The sequence below is a fragment of the Tripterygium wilfordii genome, chromosome 8 (assembly GCF_013401445.1).
Source record: "Tripterygium wilfordii isolate XIE 37 chromosome 8, ASM1340144v1, whole genome shotgun sequence".
Taxonomy (NCBI): domain Eukaryota; kingdom Viridiplantae; phylum Streptophyta; class Magnoliopsida; order Celastrales; family Celastraceae; genus Tripterygium; species Tripterygium wilfordii.
Genome location: NC_052239.1, coordinates 462247 through 477219, shown reverse-complemented (window position 1 = coordinate 477219; position 14973 = coordinate 462247). Strand labels below are relative to the sequence as shown.

At 39.0% G+C, this 14973-nt stretch overlaps 3 protein-coding genes across 3 annotated transcripts; 1 reads left to right on the top strand and 2 right to left on the bottom strand.

Annotated features, from left to right (window-relative positions):
• Positions 1-405: 405 nt before the first annotated feature.
• On the bottom strand, positions 406-2575 carry LOC120004320 (ABC transporter G family member 4). Its single transcript, XM_038853634.1, has one exon. It carries the CDS (start codon positions 2353-2355, stop codon positions 565-567), a length of 1791 nt encoding a protein of 596 aa, XP_038709562.1. The 5' UTR covers positions 2356-2575; the 3' UTR covers positions 406-564.
• Positions 2576-6225: 3650 nt separating this feature from the next.
• Positions 6226-8024, bottom strand: LOC120003480 (probable membrane-associated kinase regulator 5). The gene is made up of 2 exons (XM_038852482.1): positions 6814-8024; positions 6226-6723 (listed from the first exon to the last, which is right to left on the bottom strand). Exons 1-2 carry the CDS (start codon positions 7814-7816, stop codon positions 6638-6640), a joined length of 1089 nt encoding a protein of 362 aa, XP_038708410.1. The 5' UTR covers positions 7817-8024; the 3' UTR covers positions 6226-6637.
• Positions 8025-11054: 3030 nt separating this feature from the next.
• On the top strand, positions 11055-13987 carry LOC120004522 (reticulon-like protein B1). The gene is made up of 5 exons (XM_038853888.1): positions 11055-11478; positions 12735-12915; positions 12997-13138; positions 13382-13451; positions 13542-13987. Exons 1-5 carry the CDS (start codon positions 11268-11270, stop codon positions 13709-13711), a joined length of 774 nt encoding a protein of 257 aa, XP_038709816.1. The 5' UTR covers positions 11055-11267; the 3' UTR covers positions 13712-13987.
• The last annotated feature ends 986 nt before the right edge of the window (positions 13988-14973 follow it).

Here is a 14973-nt window from a genome sequence, read left to right as displayed (position 1 = left end):
CTTGACTTCTTGCAGGTGCTCTTGCTCACTGGAAGATCCCTATCTGCTTATCTATTATATCCAAATCGGATGTGCTGTTAAATCCAAGAGATTATCGGCTTCGGCCAAAGACATATGTCTACGGGGTTTCATTCACCATTGGGATCTATCTTCGATTTATTTTGCACTGGGACTCGATTCAACTTATTTGTCAGGAGGTTGTGGGCCCACCCTATGTGGTCCGAGTTTAGACTATTTGGGGCTGTTCAAAAATATATAAGCCCGTAATTTCGTTTTCAGTTAAAAAAGAAAAGAAAAGAAGAGATGGAAGAGAGGGTCGGCAAATAATTCATTTAGTTGAATAATAAGAGATAATTCATTTAGTTGAATAATAAGAGATGGTGATTAAAGTGTAACTAAGCATAATTTCTTTGCAATATATAATTTACTGGTTTGGTTCATGCAATGTAGATTCACATGATTACTTCAAAACATCTGCATTGATTAGCATGTAATAAACAAGATCAAAAGAGGGCAATCCAACAATTAAAAAACACATTGATTAATAATTTAGAACATTTCATTTTAGTTTTTTGATCTTGAGACTCTTCTGATCAGAACCAGCAAACAAAGAACACGGTAGAGCAGAAAGAACCCAATCAAAGCATAAATATTTGTCCATCTCTGCCTCTCATGGAGCCCTCTCTTGTTCAGCACATCAAGTCCATTCACCATACAAGTTTTGTTCTCTTCGTACCAAATCAAACACTTTGAGACCAGGCAGGAATACTCGTTAATGAGCAGAGCATCAAGAGCATACTTGTACATGGAGAAGAAATGCATGAAGAGCCAGTACTTTGGCATGCTTTCCTTAGAAATAAAGTACCCAGAGAATAGAAAGAAGCCACCGAGAAGCACAGTCACCATAGAAGTCCCAGCAATGTAATTCGGAACCAGAGAGCTTAAGAACAGAACAAATGAGTTAGCCATCAAGATTATGACCCAGATGACCAAAACAAAGTAAGAGAAAGTTTGCCATGAAGCACAGAGACCCACTAAGAAGTAAACTGAAATGGAGTATATAACAGCTATTACTAGCAAGTATGGTAAGAAAACGAGGGTGTTTGCGACAAGATATGATGAGAGTCTGTAAACCCCACTAGAGGTTTCTCTGAGTAGAATTGGCCTTTCATTGATGAAGATTGGAAGAGTTTCGGTTGTTGAGGAGAGGAGAAAAGTAAGAGTGAATGCAAAGAGACCAAATCTCTTCTCGATACCTTGTTTGCCATATCCAATATTGATGTAGATTGTTCCTAGAACAAGACCCACAATTAGTGCCTCCAAGGTGTTTGTTAAAAGTAACTGTCTTGTTCTGTATATGATTTTCCAAAATCTGCCATAAAGAATCAAGATTTCGCGGAGTCTTGAGCTCTTATATCGAACATCTCGAGCTTCTTTTTCTGGTGGGGTTGTTGTAGAATTGTCTGGCGATCGAGGAAGTGAAGGTGGAGTGTTGGGTTTATTCTCCTGGATCTGGTTCAGTATTTCCATGGCATATTCAAGGGCATTGAGTTGCGGAGGGACAGTGAAGCCATTGGAGAATAAAAAGCTTTCAAGTGAAGCTACTGTTCCATGATGAACAACACTTCCTTTGGACAACAAAAGAATTCTATCAATAGTAGAGAGAATCTTGAAGCTTGGTTGATGGATGGACAAGATCACAGTGCTTCGACGCGAAGTAGCGATTGATTTCAGGGTCTGCATTACATTGAAAGCAGAGCTGCTATCAAGTCCTGAAGTTGGTTCATCAAGAATCAACACAGCAGGGTCATGGAGGAGGCTCAGGCCTATAGAAACCCGTCTACGTTCCCCGCCGGATAGGCCATGACAAAGTCTTGTGTTGGCCAAGTGTGTAAGCCTAAGTTCACTGAGAAGAGAAGAGACAATTGTGTCAATTTCAGATGTTTTGGGGTAAAGAAGCAAGGCAGAGAATGTGAAAGTTTCAGCCACAGTAAGCATTGGAAGGCATGCATCATGTTGAGGGACATAAGCGGATAGTTTTCGATACGAAGAAGGACTAAGAGGGAGAGAATTGAGAAGAAGATTGCCATTTGTGGGCGATCTTCGAGCAGCTAAAATGTCGAGCAGCGTGGATTTTCCAGCTCCACTAGGGCCAACTATGGCTAGGATTTGAGATGGATAAGCAGTGACTGAGATGTCTTGGAGGATTTGAGTTGGTGGGGTTGTGGTGCAGGGCTTGAAGAGAAAGAGGGGAGCAATGGAGTTGTTGGAGGTGGTGGACTTGGCATAGAAGATGGATGATGCAATCAATCTGTATGCTTTGAGAGGTAACGGTGGTGTTGAGTGGTCTTCCATGGAGAAGGCACAATGTGATTATGTGAAGTGAATGGGGAGACAGAAATATAGAGTGAAGGGAGGGGTAGAATGATCCGGTTATGCAAGTTCCATTAGTTTGAGTACAATTTTGGAGGATATGCAGAGTTTGCATAAAAAAGTTTAAGAGCTACGTATGATAAGTACTACTATATTAGACTTCACTTTTTTCCTTCATTACATTTTTTACGTGTCATAGTCCTCATGCAGAGAAGGAATGACATGTGTAATTATTTCCCCGTAGAATGATAATATACAAGTTTGTCCTTTAGACGTTTAATGTTAGCCAAAACTCGGATTGTCAGATCCGTACACACACAAAATTTTTACCTGATGACAAGATAAATTAAGTCAAAATTCAACGTGTAGTCACAAATATATTACTCCAAGTGAGAATCAAACTCAAGATTTTCCGAGTTCATGCGATTTATCCTGAGAGAAATTCACCAACTGTGATGGCCCATGTAACTATCAGAGGACAAAAGATATAATTGATGGGGAAGTAAGTGGAATTAGTTGTAGCACAAAAAAGGCTAATAATCCCTACTCTCTAATTCACGAGTTCACTGGTTTATGACTTTATTTCCCTGTGGACCATCTCAGAATCTTGTTTATTTTGTCGCCATCCACAGCCCAAAAAACAAAACACTTGACGACGAAATCGGCCTTACGCTTCCAGTCCGTGACAACGATATACTGGCGTCGTTTGGAAAACCATTTGAAAACCCATAAGCAAGGTAGTATTTCAGCAGCATTTCTAAAATTATTTCCCACACCCGAATATCAGAAATAATCCTTCTTTTTCAGTCATATTCAAAAATGGTAAAATGTCATTTTATGTAATTTGTCATAACATTTTAAGAGCGGTGATTTCTCAACCTGCAATGGGCAGTCAGCCCTCCAAACCGATCTCCCACGTCCAGATTTTGCCATACGGGCAAGACAATGAGCTACAGATTTACTATCACGAGGAGCATGGTTACATTGCACAATACCAAGGGAGGACATTAACAATTTAGCCTCCGTAACAAAGTGACCCATCCTGGATTCTAGAAAATCATCCGAAGTAAGTGCATGAACAACAATGGTTGCATCAATCTCCAGAATGAACTCACGAAAGCCCTCAGCCAGTAGAAATCTTAATGAGCAAGTTACAGCTAAAAGTTGTGCATACATAGGATCCACCGGCCCAGGCATCCTCTCTGACAAGCAAAACAGCGAGGTCCCAATCTCATAATGGTCTCTCAAGATATATAGCACCTGCCCCAACAAAATCCAGCTCTATAAACACCGCACCATCTACGTACGTTCAGTTTGAGCGTGACCAGCATAAGTTACATGCTGATGAAGAGAGCTGCTAGGTTGTCCCCTGGCACAGTACAACATAAATTCAGAAGCGAAGGAAGTCACCTAGCTTGGATTTAAGGCTACCAAGATCCCATTGTCCATGATGTACAATAGAATTTCTAGTGTTCCAATGCACCCAAGTAACTGTTGCAAACATTGTTTGAACATCAGGCTTTCCTGAATGAAGCACAGCAGCCATCCAATCGAAAAAATTAATACCATGCCCCAAATCAAAAGCTTGACATGGTAAAAGTTCCTTCCATAACCTGCTAGCAATAATGCAGTTTCGAAAGACATGCTCAACACCTTCAAAAGGACCCCCCCACACCGTACCCTAGACAGAGAGAATGGTCGCCAATATGACGTTTAAGGATATTTGCGTGGGTAGGAACTGGGAATGGTGTTATTCACAGCAGCCCATAACAACATTCTAAACATCATTATAAAACCAACATATATATATTAGCATGCATGCCATATATGCAATCAATTTGATAGGCCTCTTTTATTTGAAGGTAGGCCCATAACGATTATCTGTTTACAAGTCTGATTTGGGCCATTTTCGAAGATTGAGGCCCACTTGTTTCTTGTGGATTAATTGTACTACTGAATCTACTGATTCATCAGCAATTGCGCCGTTACGGGCCTTACGGCCTTTTTTTTCTGGACTTTTGGGACCCTAGAACCCGAAAGCTGGAGTGAAGGACGTTAATGATCAATGAACGCAGAAGTTCTCATGGACATGGAGTCAACTATGCTTTTATTGATTACGCCATGCATTATGACGAACGTAACTCTCAACCACCCAACACTCCTCTTTATTATTCAGAGGAAACAATGCAAATCTATGATCCTCGAATCAAGAAATTTTTGCCGGGGGTCCGTCCTTTTTCTGATGGCTGTTTGGTTCGCCGTATTTATCCCCAAAACACTTGTGTAAGTCTTGAAATCTTCAATGGTATAATGCTCATTTAAGTGCAATGAACCAGGCTTTTGTAGTTATTGTCTCAGATTTTGCGGCCACTCCCCCTCCGTCTTTGGGACAATGTGTTACTCAAATCCAAACTCAGCACTCTTCACCAACCACTATATTTAATGTAACATGCAATGCTTTGTAGCATCGCAAATATAAAAACTAGATGATGCAAGTGTTTACGTCATATACATGAAGCTCAGTAGATACATTAGATTTTATCTCATATCGGATTGATCACATATATAGTCAAACCGAGTGACATATATAAGTAAAGTTTAAGTTATCTCACATGCACAACTAATGTATTTCCAAGGCCTAAGAACCAATGCAACGATCAAATAAAAATAAAATCGTATGAGGTTTTGACCCAAATTAAAACAGATAATATTAATCTTTAGTGTTTAGGCACACGATTTTATGTAATTTGCGTATTCAATTTTCAAGGAGGAGACCATGCCCTGTGAAGTTTGCTATGAGATTGGGGAGCGGGGGCTACAGATTTCAGTGTCATTGGGCATCATCATGGTCATTATGCATGCCTTTGAAGTTCTTGCATTGCAAAGGCATTTGGGTCCTCAATTCCTTTATTATGGACCCACCCACTCCCCTTTTTCTTCATTGAAACATTCAAACATCAAATGCTTTTTATTTGTGTAGTTGTTTTGTTCATTGAACATGGTAACTATTATAAACTTTTGCGTTGAAAAACACACACGTTAATATCGTCATGACATTCCTTGTACAAATTTTGCATGGCAGCTCCCCAACACCAAGTAGACAAATTCAATATTCAATGACCTATCCTGCTATCCAACGCCAACAATGTGTTTTTTTTTCTTCCCCTCTCTTTCAATATTAAGTTGTATCGTTGACCAATATGTTTTTGACATTTTGTCCTTGTATTAATTAGATAGTGTATGCGCATTACGTGAAAGACGAAAAACTAATGGAACATAAATAAAAGGTCGTACACTTGCACCTTTCACATAATAACAACAACTCATGAAAAATAAATTTGTGCAAGTTCGTGGTTAGAATGGATGATATTATTGATGATGTGTTTGAACTTGAATTTCTGATATGATATCGAAACAATCCATTTTGACGTGATGTTTTATTGGATATGTCATAACTCATCTCACACTTAGAGGGAAACGTCAAAAATAATATTCAACGTTGAAACTTAAACTAATAGTATATTAGGTAAAGATATATAACCTCTCACGATGATGTGTTCCCTGAAGCCTAAAAATCATTAGTAACAGCGTATGAAGAAAAAATCTGTGTGAACATATGATCCAAAACGGATAACATACATTGTGTTTAGGCATTAAATTTATAACAGGAAGTACGACACAATGCTCTCCTTCCCTTCCATGTCATATATTGAACCTTCTGGCATCTCAAACTAAACAAATGGGGTCAAAGGTACTCCAGCATCCAAAGTTTTTACTGTTGTTGCATATATTTAGTCCTTGTTGTCAGAAAATTACTACGAGGGACAAAGCCAATCATCTCAGTATCTCACCATTAAAAGCCCAAGAGGACAGAGAGAAATGGTAATGGTGATTAAAATTTACAATGACAGACATGATACAACCTGACTGAACAGAACAGCTAAGAAGTCATGTTTTCAAACGTAAGATGATGACAACGAAGATCATAAAAGATCTAAAATCAATAATCTTTTCATATTTACCCATTTCACTTTACAGACAACCCTGTTGTCACTTGTCGTCACCGACCCATCATACCTGAAGCCTATCCCTACAGGCTACAACATCACAAAATACTAAAATTGACTCAGACTCAGATTCACCCATTGATTTTCTATTTTCCTTTCAACGAAACCAAAAGGCTTTTTTCCTTTTTTCCTTTCTACTATTCAATTTTCTTTCCCTTACAGCAAAACCAAACTATACGAAGCTTTAGATCAGGATGTCAATTCTCTTCATTGGATTTTCTTGGCCAATCCATAGAATCTCCTGGCAACGGATCACTTGTGAACCGCGATAACAGTGAAGAATCTGAGATGGGATTAAACAATACATGAGATTTTGGAAAATCTAGGATTAAATTAAAACAGAGCAAATGTTAATGTAGAAACGATTCATCACCTCTAGTGGAGTTGAACGATCTCTTGCAGTGCATGATTGCACCTTGAATCCCGTCATGCTGTAGCAGCAGCGAATCATCTCTCCTGCTCGCCGGCGACGGCGGCGCATAAGTAGCCGCAGAAGCCGATTTACTTTTCCCAAAATGCTTTGATACCGTTCCAAACCCAGATGCCACATTCCCCTGCCTCTCGTTCCTCGGAGAACACAACGGAGCCGTCGCTGGAGAAGATGCAGGTGATGACGTCACCGATGAATCACCGGAGGACTTCGTCTTCTCGCCGTTTCTCTTCGAAATTTTGACATATAAAGGCTTGATTAGCTTTAAGTACCTCTGCATAACATCTTTCGAGAAGCTCTTCGAAGATTCATCGGGCAATGAGCCACCTTTAACTGGGTTTCGCCTCTTAGAAGTATTTGATGTGGTTGAGACTGATTGATTTGGAGATTCTTCAAACTTGAACTTGACCGCAAAAAGCTTGTTCTGTTGCTTTGTAGTCCTCTCTGTTTTCCCTGTTCTCTCCGTTTTGAGTGAGGCCATCTTGGGATTCTTGAACATGAAGACTCGTAGCTTAGGAGCTGATTTCAACAACGAAATGGAAGAAGATTGGGTCTTGTTAATGGGTTCAATGGGGAGGATTTTTCTTTTGGAAATTGTTTCAGTCGGAGACACGGACAGGGTCTGCTGTGGAAACTCAGTTTTAATGGCTGAATTATCGAGTGGTTCTTGGTTAGAGTCAAACCTCTCGTCTCTTTCATGGGTTTCACTTCCTGGGCCGTTGTTGTTGTCGCCGTCGTTGCCAGCCGTGGTGGTTGTCTTGTTGTTGGTAATGGTGGTGTCAAAATCAGGAGCACTGAACTCTAATTCAAAAAACGAATCATCTCCTTCATCATACTCATCATACTCATCATCCTCTGTTCCCACCAGATGATTAGAAATTTGGCAGTTCTCTTTGTGGGAGCTGGTGGTAGGTCTCCATAACTTGAGTAAGTACAGAGCTTCCATGGTTGAGACAGAGATAGAAACAGAGAGAGAGAGAATTGGATATGCTTTGGGAGAGTTATGTGAAGGGTTTTTAAAAAGGCAGGGTTTGACTGTGCACTTCGTTTGAGAGTTTTGTAAGCAGTCAGCAGTGACTCTGAATGAGCTAATCTTTTGCTCTGCTTTTCAATATAAATATAAAAAACTGACAAAGCGGGAAGAGGGGAGGGGGAGAGAGACAGAGAGAGATGCTTTTGCTTTTTGGGTTTTTGTGGGTATTTATTGTTTTTATTTACATGGATAGTTTGTGTTAGATACACATGTGATACTCTGTCAAATTGTAATTTTGAATAGTTCAGACTGCGGATGAACAAAACAATACCTGCAGGTATACGATTACAAGAGAAACAGTACAATTTCACAACAAAAGGCTTGGATATTTCAATTAGATTTCTTGAACCAGAGTGATTTTATTAGCCCCACTCGCAGTCCCCCCCACAGTCCAAATTGTCTTTTAGTTACAAAATTAAAATTTGAAACAGTTAAGAAGACCAACCCCAAAAAGAAGAAAAAGAAAAGGGCAAACGTAAAGTTGATGCTTCAGCTTCACTTTAACTTTTGCAGATAGACAGGGAGAGACTAGAGAGAGTCTTAATTCTTTAAAAGATCGGAGTCAGAAATTCTTAATTTTGCGTGGTCTCACAAGGCAAATACAGGGGAAGAGGGCACGCATGCATATCGTTCTTTTCAAGAGGTCCAAGTTCCTTTTGGTTATGGACTGAATCTGAGACTGAGCTTCTCCAAGTCTTACCATTAAAAGATTTTACTTGTAAAGTTGGCCTACCGAATTGGGTCTCTGCGCCCTTCTTCTTTTGGTTTTGTTGGGGAAACTAGAAAAGGCAAAGGAGAACTCCTGCTGCCTCCCAAAAATAAAGTTAGAAACCAATCCCTTCTTTGTATAAGTGGAATGTTAGAAATAAGTACAAATACATAAATAAATAAAAAATGTTCATTCTGTGTCACGGATTCACATGAATTTGTTTTTTTTTTTTTAATAAACACATGAATTTGTTATTATGAGTCATCTCTATAGTATTTATATATCACTTGCTTTGCTTATGCCAATCCGACGTGAGATTACAAATTTTGACACTTCCTTGCATTTGTGAGTTTGGTTATAAGATACCCAACAAGTAAACACGGGTTCATATGGACTGAGTCTTGACTCCGACATCATGTTAAAAATTCAAGCACAACACACATCATCAAATGTTGTCTGCTCATGTGCCATCTCCGTACATGTTATTCAAGATTTGTGTACATTCTCTGTGTCCCCGACTCTGAGAGATTCGTGTGTACAGTAATTGTTAATCTTTTATAACATTTAATCTTAATATTTTTCGGCAAACACATTATACCATTCTACATGTATTGTCTAATATTTTAATTATGAGGTCATTAGTTCAAAATTGTATCTGAATTTATGTTTTTATTGGTGTATGTATATATATCAGTATACACCACCTTTCCTTTTATATGGATTAAAGAAATGTGGTACTTTCTCAACTTTGTTATTTGTCTCTTTTCCTTCTTGTGATATCAGGTGTGGATCAAACTTGTCCCACCTTCCACATTTTATAGCTTTTTCATAGTTTTTGGCTGTCAAGTGTAGCTCTTTATCAGCTTAAATTTAGCACCAAATGATGCTTTAGTCAAATTAATTATTCTTCTCAGGAATTGTGTGGAGTGTGGGGTCTTTACGTTTGCTTTCCTAAACTGTAATCAATTCAATAACAATTTTAACATGAGAGAGAGTTTGAGAAATGTATGGATTCAAAAAGTACTGAGTAGTAGACTGATTCTCACAATGAACAATATTATTACGATTACACGCTGAATTTTGATAAAATTCATTATATTTTCATATGAGAAACTTTTCTACATATGGACTTGACAGCTCAAGTTTAAGGTCATATCGACATCGAAAGTCTAAAAATAAAATTTGTACAATGTCATTATGGGTTAAAAAAATAAGAGTTTAAGAACATGGTAAAACCCCCAACAATAGCATGCAAAGAACCAATAAAGCAGCCTTTCTTTTCTTTTGTTTTTTCTCCCTTTACTAAAGAGTGTTGCTTTAGTTGAAGCCCACTATGGCTGACTAGTGCCAAGGATGGTAACCAAAATTGTTTTTTTTCCAACCAAATTTAGTCTGTACATGAATAAAGAGAGCTTATTGGAGAAAAGTATACTTTATAATATACAAAAAATTGTCTATCCATGAAAGCACAAAGAGAGAAAAAAAAAGGAAAAGGAAAAAAAAGAAAGCATGCAAATGTGATTTCCAGCAAAAGGCCTTTATTTATTTCTGCTTTTGTTGGGCCATTTTGCCATATACCTATGAAAAAAAGTCCACATACATTGTGAGTAAGTGGACCAAAAAGCCCAAAACTCATTTTGGTAGTGGGCTGACAAAGAAGTCGAGCCCATTCAATAAAAAAACCAAAGAAGCTGATGTGTAATTGTCGCGTTCATGACAAAAAAGGTTGGAATACAAGTTGAAGTAAAAGAGTTCGTTCACAAAGCATATTCCTTTCAGATGTTCTCTTATTCTACCAGAAAGTCTGTATTGGGATGCTTTTGCATTCAAGGAGGCGATGACGTCTCCGTACAGTTCCTTCTCTTTCAGCGATTTTCAGAATTCGTGGGAGCCATGCTTCGCTCCCCTAACACAGCGGTAATTCGAATCCAATTCCTTTCTCTGCTTTTGGTTCAGTTCTTTTGCACAAAGCAAGTTTACTTGTTCATAGCAGTAGGGATTGAACTAAGGTTTTGTCCTGAAAACTACTTATATTTGCATTTTTTTTTCCTGAAACCTACTTTCGTTCGAAGTTTTTTTGATCTTCTAATAACTTATTTTGTTCAGTTTTGAAAATTGAAAGCAATTTCGGTGTAAATCCATCCACTACCATTTGTCTCTTTTTTCTGCCTGAGTCGGATGAATTTCTTGTTTTTACTGCAAATTTGCACTTGGGCTTTGTTTTATAACGAGCTTTATTGGGCCTGGCAGCGCTTTGTTTTATATTTTTCGGGACTTTAGTTAAAAGAGTTCAGGTTAGACCTTTGGAGTCATGAAAAGCCCAATTAAGCCCACATATAAGTAAATGATAAGAAACAGTGACAACTGAGTCACAGTCGTTACATTTCCCGTGCCAATAGCTTCTCTCATTATCTTCCCCCCCCAGCCACCTGCTCCTTCCTCGTTTTCCGTTATTTCCCAATCAACATTAGGCTCGTCCCCGAACCTTAGGTTCGTGTAGCCTAACCTTTCAACGGCCACGATCTCATCGCGCTCTCGCTTCCACCTCTCAAAAGCCTCACACTCGTAAGCCCAAGAGAGGAGTTCCCTATTACTCGCTCGGACTACTTTCTCTCTGACTCTCGATCCCTTGTTGTTCTTTCGTGGCGGCGACCTATGGCGGAGCCGGAGCATGCTGGTGAGCATGAAAAGGAGGCTGAATCTTTGATGGAGAAGATCAGCGAGAAGATCCACGGTCATGATTCGTCTTCATCGTCTTCCGATTCCGATGATGACAAGCCATTGCCCGCTGATTCTGTCAAGGCCAAGATTTATCGGCTCTTCGGGAGGGAGAAGCGCGTTCATAAAGTCTTGGGCGGTGGAAAACGTATTCTGCCTCTCATTTCTCTCTCTCTATCTAAACATGCACACCTATATGCGTTTGTTCTCAATGATACAAATCGAAAGACGTTTCACCAATTAGATCGTTTTAGTAGTTTTTGGCTCAGTTTGCATCTTAGATCTTCGTGTTTTTTGTTTAGATTGAACGCAGGCCGGAACGGCATCTAGCAGTAGGTCATATTGGTTAGGGGTTCAGATGATTTGAAATCTGATTGTGAAATACTGCTTGTTTTGGTATGGATCAGTGAATTTGTTTTGCTAATGACAACTAAGACTGCAGTGATCTGATATAATTGAGATTTTCGTTTTGTATATTGTATAATAACTTACCTGCTCGCATCTGAATAATGTCTGTTCCCATTCTTCATGCTACAGAATTTGATCATATGCTATTTGAATTTATTGAGCTTGGAGACCATTGTACTTGTTTGATCTTCTTGTGCTGTAATTACTGGATTTAATGAAGTTTAATGTCTTCTTTTCATATTGTTGTGCTTCTCAGGGTTTATTGAGGAATGGATTTAGCTTAGTTTACCTAAATATGGATTTGTATTTGATAGGTTTTATTCTGTGGATTGTGTTTTTTATTATAGTGCAAATCCAAGATGTGGTTTAGATATCTGGAAGATTCATTCGCTTTTAGTTTACTGAGTTATGTTTGGAAGGTTTTTGATGTCAATCGGCATTTAAGTTGGATGGATCTTCTTAGCATTATCAGGCAACGACACAATATTTACCTTGTTATTTTGTCGTTGTTGTCTGCTTTGGTTTTATTATATCATCAATTCATTTGACGTCTCTTTCATTTTTACTGCCACAGCAAGGACAGAAGCAAATTATGCACTATTGTTTGCAGAGTTGATCCCCCCCCCCATCCCCCTCCTCCTATACGTACTATTGTGTGTCATTTTAGTTCTGTTATGTTAGCTCAAAACAATCTTTTTTGCCATTCATTCTTTCGTAAGTGTGTAGGCGTGCTTTCAGTGACTGATTCCTCATATTTACATGTGTGTGATCTATCGCGACCGGTATGCTTCCATTTTAAATATCATATGATAAAGTCAGCTGGGTGAGAATGTTGTGCAGACGCTCTTTTTGGAGACTTTATTCGGAAACAAGTTCTTTTGCAGAGTTCCTTAAATTCAAATGTGCATGTCTTGCACTTCCTTTTTATTAATCTTAGATTATTTCTATTGATTGTTTACTTATCTCATGTCGCCTTATATTAATCTTTTGCCACAGCTGCTGATGTTTTTCTATGGAGAAACAAGAAAATATCCGCAAGTGTGCTTGGTGGTGCTACTGCACTGTGGGTCTTTTTTGAATTGCTAGAATACCACCTGATCACTCTTGTCTGCCATGTTTTGATACTCGCTCTGGCTATCTTTTTCTTGGGGTCGAATGCATCTACCTTTATCAACAAGTAAAGTGTTATGTCATTATAATATTTCAGCTTTAATTATGTCATATATGTAGTGTTAACTCCACTGAGTTGCTCAACTAGGTCTCCACCACACATACCAGAGGTTACACTTCCCGAGAAGTGTGTCCTTGAAGTTGCCTCTGCTATCAGATTTGAGATCAACCGTGCATTGGCTGTTGTTCGAGATATTGCATCTGGCAGAGATTTGAAGAAGTTCCTTATTGTATGTTGATATGTCATATTTCTGCTGCAGAGCTTCACTTTTATTGTGCTTACTGTAATTGTTAGTGTGATAAGTTTCTTCCTAGGTAGTTTACGTAGACAATTGAATGCAAAGAAACCGTCGAATTAATAGTATAAGTAACACTTGCAAATATGTCTCTGAACATTTTCTCTTATACTTTTTCTTTTATTCTGCAGCGTTAGGCATCTGTTTAAGTTATAGTATTACTGTTCTTGCTCTCAGGTTGTGGCTGGTTTGTGGATTTTGTCCCTGGTGGGGAGCTCCTTTAACTTCTTGACCTTGTTCTACATATGTAAGTAATTCTGTCTATTAGCATTTTTTTCCTGGTTTATGTGTCTCATTTATGGTTTTTTAACTAACGGTTTTGTTTGTACAAAAACAGCCTTTGTTCTTCTGCACACAGTGCCAGTGCTCTATGAGAAATATGAGGATCAGGTTGATGCATTTGCGGAAAAAGCAATGATTGAGATCAGGAAACAGTACGCAGTGTTTGATGCAAAGGTTTTGAGTAAGATTCCCAAAGGGCCGTTGAAGGACAAGAAGAAGAATTAGATATTATATACGCCTATATGGTGGTAGTACCTATTAGCCATGTTGGCACCTGTAGCTATTTTGTTATGGTGGTGTTCTGGCTCGTCCTTTTGAATCCCTCTTCTATCTTGTGTTTCAGAACTTTTGTTTGCAGTTTAAGATAGATATGACACTCAGCGTCACAGTTAGTCCTTACATTTTCAAGAAATGCAGCTTGGCACTCGTTGCTGCCGTAGTATTTGATACGGAAGTACTTGCTCATTTTTGTTCTTAATAATTAGCAAATATTTGACTGAAGGTATTGGTCCATATACATAGAACTGTGTTGTTACAGAGATGGGTTTAATAACAGATCGGTTTGCAGGCGATTCTGAGAATCAGACTAAGCTCTTTGCAGGCAATTGGGTATCGGTGAATTCTCAAGCCTAGCTTCTAGTGTCTCTCAATGTTTTATTACATGTATGTATGCATTTATCAGAAAGAGGAGTCAGTTTAGCGGGTCATAAAGTGCCCATTGGACTGGAATTTTTCCGGTAAAAAAAAAGACTTGGTGATGGTGAATGAAGACCAACAATTAACAACGACCGGTTGCACCGAGTGGTGTAAAAGGTAAGGACGGTAAACAATGTTGTTCGAGATTCGAACAGCGAAGCATTAAAGTGGGCCCTTGCTGCTTTTGTAATTGGACTGTAAACAAAGTCGATTGATCTATAAATGGGCTTCGTCAGGAGAGCTTGCTGCTTGCTTTCTCGCTTCCGAGAGGGGAAGGGAGCCTGACTCACGGTTTCCAAGCCTGGCGCGAAGAGACAAGGGGCAAGCCAAAACCAGCTGAAGGAAGGGCTTCATAGCCTTACGTTATTATCAAAGGGGAGCTTCTTATTCTTTTTTATAAAAAAACTCAAAAGGTTTGAAACCCTATGCTTTTGTTATTGTAATTGGACTGTAAACAAAGTCGATTGATCTATAAATGGGCTTGGTCAGGAGACTTCCAAATGGGCCTCGTCCGGTCCAATGAACTAAACATATTGAAGTGGGCCCCGCCATCGAACAGCAAATAGACTTGGTCAGAAGATATCTAAATGGGCTTCGTATGGTCCAATGACCCGAGCCATTCAGTGGGCCATGCCCGTTACATGATAATGGGCTCCGTCTCATGATAGCCATTTATAGGTCATTGATAATGGGCTCCGTCATATGATAGTCAAATGGCACACGTCTCGACCAATAAACCAGGCTCCATAAAAGTAGGCCTGGTTTGCCAGCTTTTCTTTCATTTGATCTAT

What these genes read in the sequence shown, in the direction of transcription:
- LOC120004320 (XM_038853634.1), bottom strand. Translation starts at nt 2,355, where the DNA reads ATGGAAGACCACTCAACACCACCGTTACCTCTCAAAGCATACAGATTG.
- LOC120003480 (XM_038852482.1), bottom strand. Translation starts at nt 7,816, where the DNA reads ATGGAAGCTCTGTACTTACTCAAGTTATGGAGACCTACCACCAGCTCC. An exon ending in ATCGTTCAACTCCACTAGAG is followed by an intron (nt 6,724 to 6,813) that starts GTGATGAATCGT and finishes ATCCCATCTCAG; the next exon opens with ATTCTTCACTGTTATCGCGG.
- LOC120004522 (XM_038853888.1), top strand. Translation starts at nt 11,268, where the DNA reads ATGGCGGAGCCGGAGCATGCTGGTGAGCATGAAAAGGAGGCTGAATCT. An exon ending in AGTCTTGGGCGGTGGAAAAC is followed by an intron (nt 11,479 to 12,734) that starts GTATTCTGCCTC and finishes CTTTTGCCACAG; the next exon opens with CTGCTGATGTTTTTCTATGG. An exon ending in GCATCTACCTTTATCAACAA is followed by an intron (nt 12,916 to 12,996) that starts GTAAAGTGTTAT and finishes TTGCTCAACTAG; the next exon opens with GTCTCCACCACACATACCAG.